This window comes from Quercus lobata, chromosome 8 (genome assembly GCF_001633185.2).
Source record: "Quercus lobata isolate SW786 chromosome 8, ValleyOak3.0 Primary Assembly, whole genome shotgun sequence".
NCBI classification, from domain to species: Eukaryota; Viridiplantae; Streptophyta; class Magnoliopsida; order Fagales; family Fagaceae; genus Quercus; species Quercus lobata.
In genome coordinates, this window is record NC_044911.1 from 23,961,784 (window position 1) to 23,978,914 (window position 17,131).

Sequence of the window (17,131 nt, forward strand, 5' to 3'; positions counted from 1 at the left end):
TCCTTTTTTTTCCCCCTGCCGGGGGGGGGGGGGGGGGGAGGAAGAGGGGAGGAGGGGGGAGAAATTATGCAAGTAACAAGTATGTGAGGTAGGAACATGCTGCCAAAGTGAGTGTTAAATGTTTCTGCTATTTTGTTTAGGCAATTTATAATTCGGACACAGCCCTTTTTTTTTTTTTGAGAAATGGGGGGGGGAAACGGGGGGGGGTTGAGGACACAGATATTTTGTTAGCATCTTTGCCCAATAATTTTAGTTTCACACTGGTTATGTAAATTTTGTTTCTATCAGGTGCCATATTTTGAGTTTATACATGTCAATGAGTAATGCTGGCCACCATCAATGTGTGCTATCTCTGAATCATGATTATTTTCTTAGTGCTGGTATTCTTCCTTCTCACTCTATTAAATTTTTCAGGGACGGGTTCGAGTTTTGGTTTTAATAGTGAAGCTATTCTCTATTTCCAACTCTGTGGCATCCACCATTTACAATTCAAATCTACTTAATTTGTTTGAGGCAGAAATCAACAATACAAACGATACCCTTGTCACATTAAGTGCTTTGGAGCTGTTGTATGAGGTTGGCTGCTGATTATCATTTCATAGTCTCTCTCTCTCCGCACTTATTGACTTTCACTATGCCGGAACATTTTCTATTGATATATTGACCGGAAATGTCTCAAGTCTTAACTTCATTTGTTTGCAGTATTAGTGCATAATTACGATGATTATGATTCTCTGCAAGCATATGAAGTTATGAACACAAAATATATCAAGATGGAAAGATTATGGAAGTAATCTCCATTGTCCTAGGTGCGGTATATAGGAAATTAGATTGGAAAAATAGTTCTATATTGTGCGTACTGAAATAATGTAAGAAATTAGAAATTGGAACTATGGAATCACACATGCCATTGGCCATGCGACCAACAGCGATGTGGAGTAAAGTCATACAAGACGTGTGAAAGCAATTTATGCTACCATGTATTTAATTACATTGAAATACATGGTAACTAGATGTTGCTGTCACCTTGTTCAAAATTTCATTACCTTTCTATTGGAATCGTTTTCCTGGAAGAATCTCAGTCTTTTATCTTAATGATTGAGGTTTCATTAGTTTCAAGTCAACTGAATTCTCTGTTTTATTTTTCATTTATTACAAAAATTAAACATAAATGTGGAACTTCCTTTGTTGGCACTGATTGCCTACTTACTTTCTCTCCATTACTTACTTTCTCTCCATTCTTCACTTAATGATCATCTTTGTTTCTTGAATTCTTACCTTATGCTTTTTAATGTCCTTATTATATGTACCCATGAATGAAGTTGGCAGAATTTCAGCATGGAACGGAGTTCTTGTCAAGAACCACCCTTCTTCATTTACTTTGTTCTATCATCAGGTACATGTTTGAGAGCATATTCAATTATAGTATTTTTTGTTTGTTTGTTTATTTATACTTGTGTTCACAAAATATTTTCATGGCAGCAGCACATCAACCGAATCAATTTTAAGATCGAGGGCGATGATGATAAGTGGAAGGCTTCTGTCCAGGGAGAATATTTATACATTTATTGATGAATCTAGTAAGACTTCTAGTGTATCTGAAGTCACTAAAAATTTTTTTTCTGAAGAAATTGCAGTTTTGCTTCTATTACCCATGTCCCAACCTTTCTAGATATGTGAAGGGGCATGGAATAACTACCATTTCTTTTTCCTCCTGAATATTAAATATACTGCAGCCTGGTTGTTATGGATTGCTACTCTTATCTGTGATCTGGGCACTCTGTGTGTTGCAGCTTCTGAAATGACAAAAAAAGTCGTTGGGCATTCTATCTTCAAGGAAGACTTTAAGACCACTTTAAACATTCCAGTCCTGCCCGTAGGTCTTCCAACTAATTTTTATGTGGTGCCATAACTGGAAATGGTAGTTTCTAACTCTACATAAGCCTGCTCAGCATTTGGCATTTGGAAGAGCAATTTTAAACCTAGTTGAGCACTGGCCTAACGCTTCCTACCATTTTGCTTTGATAGTCAACTGATGTAGGACCTCTAGAAATTCAGCACTAAAAATTTGGATCCTTGATAATTTCTTGAAGGGTTCTTGGATGGGACCCAGTAACAAAGAAAAGTAATTAAAAGTTCTAGACCAAATAGAAAAGGACTCAAAACATAAAATAAATTCATGGGCATCTGGTACAGCCTATTTCAGTGCATTCCAGAAAATCTGAAAATTAACAGATTGCCCTTATTCTTGTAAAACTTAATTAAGCTGATCCAGCAACTTTCTAACCTAAAGTAACATAATAATAAGATTCTATAATATCTATAGTAGCCCATGAAAGGTGGCAAGAAGGCCCATCGGAACGATTACCATAAATTTTGGTTCTTTTGGTGTTTGATCTTGTTTTTAGCTCTTTTTTAGCTGCATCACAACCAACCATGCAAAAGAGAGAGGATGGAAGGATATGATCGTCTGGAGGGTTGCTTGTTGGTTCAGTCTGGGTTTCAATTATTTTACTAGGGTCAGGACACATCATTGTTAAATTTCATTGCGTGTAGATACTTTCTTTGTTGACCTGATGTGGGATTATTTACTAGAAGTTTTACTTTTTGTATTTTTTTAATGATTAGACAAACATTTTGTTCCATTAGACTATGTAAGATTACTTGAAGCTCCTTATTGTGATTAATTAACCTTGAAAAGTACATGACTATTAATTGAAAGATTCCAACGTGTTCTCTTATTGTGGTAATTTTTCTTCTGAATTCAGGTATTAAGATTGTGATTTCAGCCCTTGATAAAATACTTGAGTTGTCAGAAAGTCAAGATACAGATGAAAGTGAATCTGCACTTGAAGCATTGGGTCAAATAGGGTCATGTAAGTATGTCACTAACTGCTATAGGCTGAGGTGTATGTCATTTGTTCAATTTTGTTTTGGTACATGAGTTGTATTTACCTACAAAAGAATACTGTTTTGTGTCTCTCATCTCTCTTCAATGTGCAAAGTTCACTAGCGTAAACATTCATCTCTGTTTTTGTTCTGAGGCAAGAGGTTGCGTCCATGTCAGAGTGTGATCAGGGTGCAGCATTTGTGTCCATGACCATGCATAATGTGGTTGAAATTCTATAATCCTATCTGGTTATATATGACAACACCAACCTGATAGAAGATGGTATGTTGAAACTGTGTCTTGCCTTCCGTTTGACTTGTATTGAAAATTATGATCTTTTGTCATGGCTGGCTGTCTTTCTCCAAATCAAACTCTCATCTGGCATTCATCCAGAAAAATTGGTATTAAGCATTGTATATTAGGTCTTGTCAAGCATGACAAAAGCATTTGTGGTGAACAATTTGTAATTCTGAATTTCTAGTTGAAAGTTGTCTATGGTTTGCTAGCAAGTTCTATGTGTTTTATTACATTGTTGACCTATATCTTGACAACTTAAGCTTGTGAAACAAGTGGTTACTATCATGTATCAGTCTTGTTTGCCTCAAAGGTTGTTTTGAATAGTGGGAACCCCCACTTGTCTGTTTTTGTTTTGGGCCTGCCTCTAAGGTGATGTGTTAGTTTCTGCTTGACATTCACTGTTCACCCACTTCCTCACTGCTTAAGCTTTTGCAGGAGATGATTTTTGACATGGTTGCTTGGGAGTAATATGGCAAACTAAACATTTAATACACTTAAAAAAAAAAAAAAAAAATCAATACACAAGTGAGACATCATGTCTATTGTAGTATGTAGACTGTAGTTTTCTAAGATTGATGTGTAGCAGGAATATAGCTTTGGGTTCTACAATATGCAGTCACATGATCTATTTCGTGAGTGAATGGGGCAGTTTCCTTTGATGTTAGCTTTTCTGAAATTATTCTGATTCCTCAACAAGATTTACTTATGACTATTAAGTTAGGGTTTTCCCTTATGACTGCACAGATTTGTGATGACTTTTTGCACATTCCTTGCAGTAAATCTTAATTGAAATAGTTAAATTTCCTGAGTTAAAGGACAACTTATTCTCCTGGCTCTGTATCTTATGTGAACATTTTCAATAATAGTCTTTGTTCCAGTTGCATGATTATATCTCACACACTTTTGTGCAATATTTTATTATGCAAATTTAATATTTGCTTCTTTTTGATGCTTTCAGTAATCCAAGGAGCTGTACTGCTACCACAGCTTAAGCCTATGTGGTAGATAATTATTGATATGATTACTTGAGTGTAGTATGGTAAACTAAACATTCAAGATGCAAGTGAGACATCAATGTCTATTAGAGTATGTCAGTTTTCTAAGATTGACATGTATAGTAGGAATATAGCTTTCACAAGGGTTCTACAATAGGAGTGAGTCAATTTTGAACATTATCAGTTGGTATGGTTGGAACTTTCCGTATCGGTACCCAGGCCAGTACAGGAATGTGGCTGTTTCGTGCCGCTCCAATTACCAGTCCATACTGGGTCAATTTGGTCAGTGGCGACTCTAGGAATTTTTCCAAGGATGTTCCTAAAAATTTTTCCCAGAAATTTTTTTTTTGGGCACATGGTTTTCTTATCAAATATTTGTCTATAATTCTAGCAAAAGAATAAACAATAAACTATAAGTTCATTTGAAATATTAATAAAATTATTAATTATTGTTGTTTAGTTGTTTTATTAATTTGTTTGTCTTTTATAAACTATAATTTGTTATATTAAAATTATTAATTGTTGTTTAGCCTAACATAGTAACATAATTTAATTTGTTTGTCTTTTATAATGTATTGGTTAATTAAATTATTAATTATTATTTATTAGTTGCTTCCTCCAATTAATTATTGGTTAATTAAATGATTGTTTATTAATTATTAGTTGCATTGCTGCACTAGCACACAGCCACACACCCATGTGCATTTACCTCGGCCGCATGCCTCCATTCACCCCCCAATTCAACAGACAAGCCCCAATACCCCATGGCCCCAATCACAAGACTAGAGCCAATTAGATAAAGCCAATTAATTGTATCTCACCAAAAGATACCAACACCAACACTAAAAAAAGACAATTAATTTATCTCACCAACACCAACACCAACACTAACACCAACACCAACACCAACGGATAACTCCAAAAATAGGGCAAATATTAATAAAAATTTATAAAGTAAACTAAGCAAGAGGCAAAAGCAATAGACAAATGACAATCATAGTTCAAAGTCTTAAAAAGAGAGAGAGAGAGAGTCTGAGTCAGTGATTTCATAATATCATTTTTTCACTTTCATTCTTCCCTCTTCAGATAAAGAGTAGAGAGATTGAGACTAGGTCACAGAGATGAAATACCTGAGGGGCGGCGCCGTCAGGCATAGTGGCGAGGTGAGGAACTGAGGAGGACTGATCGGGCAGGCGGGGTAGCACGTCGAGGTGTAGCTTCCGTTTGAATGGGAGATCAAGTTTGAGCCTTTGAGGCCCGATTTGGCGATCTCCTACTCTGTCGTCCGTTCTGTTGGTTGTTGTCGTCTGTTGGTTGTTGCGTCTATGAAGTTTTTGTGTCTGTGAAGTGTGAAGTGTTTGAGGCCTGATCTAATTTCAGTATATTAGGTTAGGTTCTTTTTTTTTTTTTTTTTTTTTTTTGGTGAGAATTCGTGGGTTATTGGGTTTGCTATCATCTGTTGGGCTTGCGGTGGGCTTGCCATCTGTTGTTTTTTTTCTTTGAGAATCCGTGGGCTTGCCACTTGCTCTGTTACAAATTTTTTTTTTTTTTGCTTGAAAGTAGAACAAATAAATTTTTTTTTTAGGGTGTTCCTACTTTTTCTTTAAAGGGTAAACAAATAAATTTTTTTTAATTATTATTATATATATATATATTTTTTTTTTCAGTTCAGGGTATTCCTGGGAACACCTTGAAATGAACGTACAGGAACACCTTGAAATGAACGTGGCGCCACCACTGCATTTGGTGATATTGGAGGAATTTTTAGATTTTGGTTGGTAAATGCATAACGGGCTGATACAAAATAAACTGGTTTCTTTGCAAATTTCTGAGAAAGGAGAGAGTGTTCATGTAATTTTGCCCTCCAAAAGATGCAGAAACCCCCTTTTCTTTCGGCCCTCCTTCATTCTCCTTAAGCTCCCAGCCTTCATTCTCTCTTTGCCTCTCACTGGCAGCCTGTGTGATGAAAACAATGCCACCCACAGCCTCTGGTTCTGTTGCTGTAACGCCACTCACACTCACACTCACACTCACACCCACACACCCACACCCACACCCACACCCACACCCACACTTACCACTTCGTTTTTTATTTGTCGTCCCCGTTAAAAGTCATAACTGAATTTCTTCTTCTTTTATTTATTTATTTTTTTGATTTGATGAAATCCTAATTTAGATAAATATCTTGGTGGGTGTGGCTAATATCTAGCCACGCAATCTTACGATGGGTGTGGCTAACATTTTGCCATGCATGACCAATTTATTGTCCTTTTATGGTCAATTGTTGTGGCTTGAAATTTGTGTGCTTATTTGGTTGTCAAATGGGCCCAGGACATAGGCTTAAAAATAATTAGAATCTTGGCTTACATTTTTAAATAGGGTAGAGCTCTTGGACTCTGATTAAATATATATTTATATATATCGTGGTAACCCCAAAATAGTACACTTGTATTAAACAGTATTTGAAATATCTCATTCCCGACCAAACCGAAATGGTATCCAGTACGATATTGACTACAAAATATGCAGTCACATGGTCTATTTTGTGAGTGAAATGGTGCACTTTCTTATGTAAGCATTTCTGAAAATTTTGTCATTCCTCAATAAGATTTACTTGTGTGCATCTGAATCTACTAAGTTGGGATATTCCTTTATGACTGCACAGATTTGTGATGACTTTTTGCATATACCTTGCAGTAAATCTTCATTAAAATAGTTAAATATCCCAAGTTTCAGAGTTTCTTATTATTTATGGGCATGAGGATAAACTGCTTAGCTTGTCAGGGTGAAAAACCCTTGGATTACCCAGTAACTGGTTCTAGTGGGTGGGGTCAATTCCAATAGGAGTTTGATTAACTGTGAGGATTGTTGTACAATATCCTCTATGACTTGCAAATAATTTGAGTGAAGTTCTCTTACGTCATCAAAAAAAAAAAAAATGTTGGGAATAAGGGACAACTCATCCTCCTTGTTCTGTATCTCCATGTCAATAATTCTCTTTGTTAAGTTAGCTTGCTTTTATCGCAAACATCTTTTGTGCCATCTTTTAATATGCATTATGCAAATTTAATATCTGCTTTTTTGTAATGTTTTTAGCGATCGAAGGAGCTGTTTTGCTACTCTCAAGTTCACCACCTGCTGCAAGACATGTTATTGTTGCTGCTTTCGATCGGCAAGGACATGGCAAACAGCTGGTGAACATGCAAATCCTTTCACATTACCTTTGTATTTTTTGGTTAATCTCCTCTTTTTATTTTTAATTTTTAATGCTGCTTATCACTTTTTGATTTGGTTCTAGAAGTAATATATTTTAAGACAAGCAGAAGTTAGAGGGCAAAAAGTTAGTTATTAGATGGTTGAGCAACCTTTACCTCTCTTTCTCTCTTTGATAAATTGATAATTGAGGGTGGGGGGATTTGAATCCTAAACATCTCTGTTGGGAACATCCGGTGCTAGTTGAGCTACAAGGATCTTGTTTTTTGGCCTATCATTGGTAGAGACATTGTAAAAACTCCTTTATAAATACCTGTAACTGGGGCAATGCCAGCAATCTGAACCGGTCAATTCTTTAATACTCTCACTTACAAACCCCGCCATTTCTAAACACCATCCATTCCTTAGCAACACAAGAAGGTTGACTTAATGTCAAGCTTTGTTTAAGATTTGTGTGACACAACCTTCTCTAAGGTGTGATACCTAAAAGTTTATTGTTTTATTTTTTGTTCCATTCTTTAAATTCCCAGCAACTTTAAACCTTACAAACGCATCTTGATGTGTAAAATATATTTTTTTTGATGAGAAATAAAAAAATATATTAAAAAAAGAAGAGAAGTGTCACCTGAGTATATAGGTAGTATACATTAGGGACAAAATACAACTCAAGCACATAAAGTAAAAAAGTCCATAAAACCATGAATTGAAAAGAAAGAACGAAAACCTAACACTACAGCCCAGTCCAAAAGAGTCTTAAAAAGAAGGATTTAAGATCTGGAACTGTATTTTTGGAATCCTCAAAATGCCGATTATTCATCTTCCGTCAAATGCACCACATCAAACAATGAGGAACAACCATCCAAATAGCAATATTCCGATGCCGTCCAAACTTTCCTTGCCAACAAGCCAATAGCTCCACCACAGTCTTCGGCATAACCCATTAAATGCCAAACAAGGTAAACACCATAGACCACAAATCAAAAGTGAATGGATAAGAAGGTTGTCTACTGATTTCCCATTTCTTTCACACATACAACACCAATCTAAAATCCATATCTTCCATTTCCAAAGATTATCAATTGTCAAAATATTCTTCAAACCTGCAGTCCAGACAAAAAAAAAGCAATTCTAGCAGTGACCTTAGGCTTCCAAATATTTTAAACCCTAAAATCCAAAACTTCAGAACCTAAACCACCCATCCATCACTTAGCCCCAAATACCCCCATAAAGTGCCTAAATATCATTTCCCAAATCCTAGTTCTCTTTTTACTAATAAAAATCTTGTATTCCTAATTATATTTCAGCCATTTTCCCACCAAAACCTAACCATAAATCCTCAAAATCCAAGATGTCTAGAATTGCCATAATTTGACTTTGTTCCCTTTGTCCTACGTCACTCTCACTCGATTTTCTCTCTTACTTGACCTGCACTCCAGTGACTTAGTTCAACTTTCATAGAAAGCGCATTGGTGCTGCTCAAAGTTTATCAGCCTCCATCCAAGCCACTCTCATCACCATCAGCTTTTTTGACACAAATTTGAGCAAGGATTGGGACATACTGCTGCTCACCCTCAATTTTTCTCTTAAGACATTATCCATATGAGTTGAGAGACTAAGAAAGAGAGTGGCTTGGCCGACAATGATGGGTCTTTCTTTGTATCTAACAGAGGGACCTTTGGGGTTGGGGTCAATGTGTCAAACTATATATGCCTAATATATTTTATAATCAAATTCATTGTTTACTATTAAATTTTTTATACTTATTATTTTAAAAAAAAAACCTAAAATAAACACAAATTTGCATAGTATATAAAATATACCTATATATATATATTTTTTCATTTATTAATTAATTAATGGTGTGTTCACACAATGTGTTATCATAATTTTTCAAGCATTTCCCTGTCGTTGTGTATTTCATAATGTCCGTGTGTCTTAGATATGAACTTTATTATTCCCCTCCCCCCAAAAGAGATGTGACATTAATTTAGGTAATCCAGTTCTAGGAATATTTTCAATTGGTGGTTATAGCGGTTTGGGGTTGAGGGGACAAGGCTTTGGAGAAGGGTTGTAGCTTTGAAGTTTGGGGAAGATGGGGGGGGATGGACTTCCAAGCTAGGTAGAGTTGCACATGGGTGTGGTTTGTGGAGAAGTATCCGAATGGGTTGGGAGGTTTTTAGCAAAAATATTAAGTTTGAGGTAGGGGTGGGGGTGGGGGATAGAGTGAAGTTTTGGATAGATTGGTGGTGTGGGGATTCACCACTCCAACTGACCTTCCCGGTTGTGTTTGGGATTGCTTCCAATAGAGAAGCCTTTGTGGCCTCTTCTCTTAAACGGTTGGGGGATTGAGGAACAGAGAAGTTGGGATGTTTGTTTCATTCGGAGACCAAATGATTGGGAGATGGGTGTTGTGGATGAATTTCTTCATACTTTGGGTTCTAATTTACCTCCAATTGAAAATGGAGACCGTATGAGATGGAAGTTGACAAAGAATGGGGATTTTGATATCTGCTCGTTTTATAATAAGTTACGAGGTCCCTTGCCCATTATTTTTCTTTGGAAAGGTATTTGGAAGGTTAAGGGGTTGTTTGGTTTAAAAAAAAACCATCACTCATCACTCCTCACTCAATTTTCGTCACTCATCACTCATCCACTTAAAATGCCCCAATTTTCTAAACCCCACATGTTTGGCACACTGTTTTCAGCTTCTCATATCTCAAATATTTCTATTTTTTGTGGGACCCATACCTGAGCACTTGGTTAGAGCCTTCTGTTAGCCTACTCGCGGAACCCTCATTCCCCACCATTTTCTTCACTCCTCATTTCCCCTTCACCCCTTTAGCCCTGTTACTCTCCCAAAACACAAACCCGAACCCAGCTACTCTCCCAAAACACAAATTTGAACCCAGCTAAAATAGAAGAAGTTTGGACGCCGATCTCCATTGTCATGGATGATCTATCTCCTCCGACATGTAGTGGTGGCGCGATCTCCTCCATCGTGACCCAGTGGTGCCGACGAAGTGTGAAGACAGGTGACCCATTTCCCCAATTCGTCATTGATGATCCCTCCAACCCAAGACGGTGCTACTTCCCTATTGTTTTTGGCATTTGGGTTTTGAGAAAACGGTGCTACTTCCCCATTTTTAGTTTTTCCCTATTGTTATGCTTACCCATTGTTTTTCATTTTTCCCTCTTCTTATGAGACAAACCATTAATGGTGCTGACGGTGGACTCAGGACGGATGGAGAACAAAAACACCAGATGCCTCACACATCCTAGCAAGCACGAAGCCCTTGAGAACTTCTCAAAACCCCCAACCTGAAGAAACGAAAACCCAAACATCAATAAAAGAAAAAAAATAAAACAGAGAAGCAAACACCCAACCATGAATCACCCCTTATGGGTTGAAATAGATCTAAACCATGCGAAATACCACCCTATTACCAACAAATCAGATGTATAAAATACCTTCGGAGTGGTGAAAAGGCTGAGAAAGGGGTCGGGGAGGAAGATCGGTGCAGTGGCGCGATAAGGGTGTTTTCGAGGTCTGGGCGGTGTGGGTTGGCTGAGCTCCGATTAGTGATTGCGTGTGTGAGGAGGTGAGGGCAGGGTAGAGGCAAGCTCGGACTTGTGGTGGTATGAAAATGGAGTTGTGATTTGGTAGTGTGAAGTGTGAAGAGAGTCGTTGAAGAGAGCCATCAAAAGACGCATTGGTGTGACTTTGCTCTAACTGTGGGTCCCACCCATGTGTGTTTAATTACAAAAATGCCATGAAAACTGAGTTTTGATAACTTGAAAACACCTAAAATGTGTTTTCAGTTTCCATAACTTATCACTCAAAAATCAGATAATTGAGTGATGGAAACAAAATCTGGAAACACATTCAAACACACTACTCAGCCGTGGGACCCACCATTTTTTGAGTTTTGGGTTATGGAAACTGAAAAACCAAATAACCCCTAAGGCTCCTTGGCATATTTCTTTCTTTGTTTGGACCGCAGTTTGGGATAAGATTCTTACAGGTGACAATTTGCGGGGTAGATTTGATTTTGTTGACTAGTGCATTATGTGTCATTGTAATGGGGAGACAGTGGATCATTGGCTACTTCATTGTGGAAAGGCTTATTGGTTGTGGAGTTTGATTTTTAGATCTTTTGGGATTTCAAGGGTCTTGCCAAGGTCGGTTTTAGATACTCTTTTTGGTTGGAGGAATTGGTTTGGAAAGCACTCTTCTAGCATTTGGAATTTAGTTCCGTTGTGCTTAATGTGGTGTATTTGGAGGGAGCGAAATTGGCAGACGTTTGAGGACATGGAAAGCTTTGACAACTAGTTGCTTGCTTCTTTCAGTGGCTCCCTTTTTGACTAGTCTAGGGTTGAGGGACTCACCTTTGGTGATAGAGCCGTATGTTCTTTAGTTCTCTCCTTTGTAATTAGTATTTTCTTTGTTTTTTCTATTCTCTTCTGTAATCTTTGATTTGCCTTTTTCCTTTTTGCATGAGGTACTTTTTGAATATACATCTTTATTACTTATCAAAAAAAAAAAGATTTTTGCTATATCCATGCTTAAAATCCTGTAATTTATTATAGACTGGTACCCATCAGAAAAAAAGGGTAGACCAAAAACAAAAAGGGAAAGAAAACAAAGAGAAATGGGGAAGAGAGATGAAAAAGAAAAGAAAGAAACTGAGATCTAACATGTAGAATTGTATTATCTCATTGAATTTTGTTTGTAGAATGGAGAATAGGATATAACATTTATCCCCAGCATTATGACCTAAAATGCTTACGACTTGTGTAACAAGAAATCCTATTTTTAGAATTTTGAGCAAATCTTGACTTGACACATTCTAGGCTTCTTCTATAATTCTGAAATATTCTTAAATGGCAAACACAGTCTGCACTGCATGCTCTTGGAAACATAGCAGGAGAATCAAGACCAGAAAATAAAATTTTACTTAATGGAGATGCAGAAGAAAGCTTGCGACGCTTAATGTATATAACAGCATCCAAGAGTTCAAAGCTGACACCATCTGTAAGTATTTTCTTTTTAATATTCTTTTCATATCTTCTGTTCATATCATTTCAATCATTGGTGTGTGTGTGTGTATATATATATATATAATTTTTATTGGAACAACATTGGGTGATATTGATAAACTAGCACTTGTTCCAAAAGCTTAAATTTTTAGAAGTGATGAATTTAATCATTGAATTATTATTCTAACACTCCCCTCATAATGGTCTCAAAATCTCCCTTAGTAAGTGGGGCTCAACAAGGAAAGCATTTAGTCTTTAAACGTAAGGTACAATGGAGATGGGGTTTGAACTTAGTATCACTTGTTCTTATATCATGATAAACTCTCATTTGTGCCAAAAAGCTTAAAATCTTAGGAGAGTGTGATTATAATCATTTGACTATTATTCTAACAGATATCATTCCTTTGATAATGAGGGAAAAGTCAAGGAAAAAAATTCACTTAGATATCCCTCCTTCAATTATGGGGGAAAGGTCAGGAAAAAAAAGTTCACTCTTCCATTGAAGTATACCGAGTAAAAGCTTGTCACAGTCAACCTTCGTAGTTAAGGGTCCTGAGGTTTGTGTTTCAATCCTGTTGCATGAATTCAGCTGTACTTTTCCCCTTATGCACTCACTTTGATTGCACTTCCTCAGATTTTTGTTTGGGAACTCGGTCATTTTGATTCCTTTTCATTTTTCACGTGCCTGGTTTTTAAAATGTACACAAGTCTTACCAATTTGTTGGTCTATTGGCAGGGCCTTTTGGTTTCAGTTCTTCAACAGGATTCAGAAATTCGTTTGGCGGTGAGAATTTCATACATTTGAGCTATGGTTTTCTTCCCTTACTGTAGCTATAGATATGAAATTTTACAGGGCTGATGTACAATACAGGTTTTCTTTCAAAGTAATTAGTTGTACTGACCCCTTCAGGTGTCAAGGTACCATTCCATAAATTATTTGTGCTACAAAACAAAAATGAATTGACCTTGTTTTTCTTAAATCATTTGACTTTATTTCTGTCATTCAATCTTACCTGCTTATATGCCTGGTTGTAGTTATGTACTCCTTAAGGGAAGGTTCTTTCAATTGAAATCATGATGTTGAATTTCAATGTTTTCTTCTTTCTGTTAGATCTATGGTATTTTCCCTTTTTGGACACAATCTATTTTAATGTTGTGGATTTGTGGATGAGGATAGTAGGTAAACAACATCAAGTTACAACTTTTTACAAAATAATGAGTAATGGCCCTTTAGTGAAGTACTGTATTTTGGTGTTTGTACTTGCTAGTGACCCTTTATCAAAGAAATATGAGGTTATCTTTTGCATATAAATATTTTCAGGGTTATAGGGTGATAACTGGTATGGTGGCTCGGCTGTGGTTCCTGATGGAAATTTGCTCAAAACAAGAGATTATAAATATAGTGACTGACGCAAGTACTGAAACCACAAAAATAGGTCGATTTTCTTGCCTCTGTTTATAATCTTTCTTAAATCATCACATTGTGTGTTTATATTAACATTATCTTTGCATGCTGCTGCAATCAATTATTTCTTAACAATAACAATAAAAAATATAAGTTAGATATTATTGTTTTGACATCTCAACTAGTTATTGAAATTGATATCTGACATGGTTAATTGAAAGAGACTCCATTTTTTGAAGGACAAAGTTTAACTACAAACCAGTTTTGAGGAGATTCCTCCAAACTGCTAGTTGGCATCGTCTTAAATAGCCAGAGAGAAGAGATTGGAGGGTTGGGAATGGAGGAGAGAGAATGGGTTGGGGGGCTGAGGCAAGAGGAGAGAAGGGAGTTTGAACTCTTTCACCTTCAGATTCTGAGGTGGTTTGATCATAGAAATTTCATGTTTCATTGTGGGATGCTGCAACTGTAGCAGATTGCTTGGCTTTTTGTGAAGGCTTGATGTTTGCAAGAGAGCGAAGAGCTTGAACTGATAGATGTTCTGATGTTGGTGCTACAGTCATGGGGGGCCATGTGTGGTTCTGGATTCATCTGGACATGGAAGTAGAGTCCAACTTAATGGCCTAACAGTACATTTAAAAAAAAAAAAAAAAAAAAAAAAAAAAACTCAACTGGGGATTGCATGAGATGGAAAGCTATTTGGGTTAAGGCTCATTGGTGAGTCTCATTTTTTGCTTGGACTGCAGCTTGGGTTAAGATATTCACTAGTGACAATTTGAGGAAAAAAGGTTTTGCTTTTGTTGACTGGTGTGTTATGCGTTGTTGTGGAGAGAAAGTGGATCATTTACGGCTTTATTGTAAGAATGCTCATTAGTTGTAGCGTTTTGTCTTTATATCCTTTGGAGTTTCTTGAGTCCTATCAAGAATGGTACCAAATGTTCTTTTTGGTTGGAGGAATTGGTTGGGAAGCACTAGTCGAACATTTGGAATTTAGTTTTGTTATGCTTGATATGGTGTCTATGGGGGGAGCGTAAGAGACGTACTTTTGAGGATGTGGGTAGTTTTGGAGACCAGTTGCTTGCTTCTTTAGTGGTTATTTGTTTGAGTGATCTCGGGCTAGGGGAGTCACATCTAATGATTCCCTCCCTTTGTTCATTAGTTATCTTCTCTCTTGTATCTAATTTTCTGTTCTGTTCTTTTTCTTGCTTGTACTATTTGACTTCTTTGTGCTCTTCTTGCATAAAGTAGTATTTTTAGTATAGACTTATCTTACTTATCAAAAAATATATATATATATTTGATTAGTAAGTTACACATGCACTTGTGGGTTTTGAACCCAAAGTGGAGTCCAAGAATCTTAATTTCAAATTAGGCAGCACTAGTCGAAAATTTGGAATTTAGTTTTGTTATGCTTGATATGGTGTCTGTGGGGGGAGCATAAAAGAGGTACTTTTGAGGATGTGGATAGTTTTGGAGACCAATTGCTTGCTTCTTTAGTGGTTATCTGTTTGATTGATCTCGGGCTAGGGGAGTCACATCTAATGATTCCCTCCCTTTGTTCATTAGTTATCTTCTCTCTTGTATCTAATTTTCTGTTCTTTTCTTTTTCTTGCTTGTTCTATTTGACTTCTTTGTGCTCTTCTTGCATAAAGTAGTATTTTTAGTATAGACTTATCTTACTTATCAATATATATATATATATATATATATAAATTTGATTAGTAACTTACACATGCACTTGAGGGTTTTGAACTCAAAGTGGAGTCCAAGAATCTTAATTTCAAATTAGGCATTCCTAGACTTGTTTAGGGTAATTATGTTATGGTACTATGGTTATGTTTTGTTGGTTTTTTCAGGCTTTTCTGTTTGGTGTACCTCATTCTTTTGTCTCTTCTACCAGGATTCTTTTGTTTTATGTTTTTTCTTGCATATGTTTTAGCTTTCCAACTATTAAGGCTAAAGGAAAAGAAAAAAAGAAAAAAGTAAAAGCTGTTCTATAATGGTTTGCTCAAATATGGAATTATAAGAACTATAAGTAAAACCAATAGTCTGTAACTATTTCAGTATTGAAATCCATGAGAACCGTCATTTACTTGAATTGTGTGTGCGTAGATTCTTAAATCAATTGTCTTATTTCTTTTTCATTATTTGAAGTTCCTCTACACTTTATGCATTTCTTGAACTTTAGCTATTCTCAGTTATTTGATTTCTGGTTTCTTTCTGTCCTGGTGAAAAACAAAAAGGTCACTCTTATTTTAGAATCTTTGTTCCAACTATGTTTTCCAGTAATAAAATGAAGAGTATATTTTCAGGCATGGGAGCAAGATATAAATGCTGCCAATCAATCCACAAGGCTTTTGTGTCCTCAAGTAAACTTCTCAATGATCCTGCTCTCGCTGGACTAGCTGCAAAGGTTTTTTTTTTTTTTTTTTTTTTTGGGGGGGGGGGGGGGGGGGGGGGGGGGGCAGTGGGTTCTAGAATAACCAACCAGTTACTTTAAAAAATGCAAGAAACAGTTAACGTTGCCAAGTGTTGTTTTTTTGGGTGGTGACAATACTGTTTCCTATTGCAGTTGCAGGAAGCTGTTAGAAGGGGTCCATATCTTGCCAGAAAGCATGTTGATGCTCAACCTGTAGTAGTGACAGCTGACAGATTTTAGATAATTCAGCTACTGTGAGCTGATCAATTTAACCATGTTCTTTTTAAAAATTCCTTTGCCAACCTTGGTGTACACAAGAACTATGTCATTTCAGTTTGATGAGGACATAAAAGTATAGGACCTTGTAAAAATATACTTGACTCTTCGCTGTTGGTTGTCATGTCATGGGCTATAGTTTCTACTTGCCAAATGAAAAAGGGGCTATAGATTCATAGAAATGCCTGTCAAACAAATTGCAAGGGTACCTTAACATGAATGTGACTGGAAGGGCCGTAAAAAGCCTTGTAATACGAATGTTTGATACATATGAACATCAAGGACTCACTGTGTGAGTTCAGAAAAGCTGAATTGCAAGAGCTACGGTCCGTATTATTCACTCTCTGCCATAGTTTCCTACATCCAAATACGAAATGATCTAATGGAAAATTATTTTATGAGACATCTCTCTTATGATATGTGTGATATGTGAGGGTTTCACACGTGGGTAGGTCTCATGAGATACATTGTCGTCCAAATGGAACGCATTAGTATGCAATTTCAGCATCTTTTTCCAGTTGTCAACTTAACTGCAACTGCAAATCATGTACATATTTATACTACGTGTGCATGTTTATACTGCCTTCAATTATTACTTGTAT

General features: G+C 36.5%; 1 protein-coding gene across 3 annotated transcripts in view; it reads left to right on the plus strand.

Moving 5' to 3' along the window:
* The window catches only part of LOC115954948 (26S proteasome non-ATPase regulatory subunit 5), a 30,783-nt gene extending 13,853 nt beyond the window's left edge, over nucleotides 1-16,930 (plus strand). Inside the window, exons 8-17 of one of the 3 annotated variants that reach the window (XM_031072960.1) lie at nucleotides 415-576; nucleotides 1,323-1,396; nucleotides 1,483-1,580; nucleotides 2,769-2,876; nucleotides 7,279-7,376; nucleotides 12,290-12,427; nucleotides 13,169-13,216; nucleotides 13,754-13,868; nucleotides 16,147-16,247; nucleotides 16,407-16,930. In XM_031072960.1, coding sequence (XP_030928820.1) covers nucleotides 415-576; nucleotides 1,323-1,396; nucleotides 1,483-1,580; nucleotides 2,769-2,876; nucleotides 7,279-7,376; nucleotides 12,290-12,427; nucleotides 13,169-13,216; nucleotides 13,754-13,868; nucleotides 16,147-16,247; nucleotides 16,407-16,493 — 1,029 coding nt within the window. In that variant the 3' untranslated portion in view covers nucleotides 16,494-16,930. Of the gene's footprint in view, nucleotides 1-414; nucleotides 577-1,322; nucleotides 1,397-1,482; nucleotides 1,581-2,768; nucleotides 2,877-7,278; nucleotides 7,377-12,289; nucleotides 12,428-13,168; nucleotides 13,217-13,303; nucleotides 13,351-13,753; nucleotides 13,869-16,146; nucleotides 16,248-16,406 lie in introns of those variants that run through there. The other 2 variants (XM_031072961.1, XM_031072962.1) reach the window with 2 other exon arrangements.
* Nucleotides 16,931-17,131: the final 201 nt, after the last annotated feature.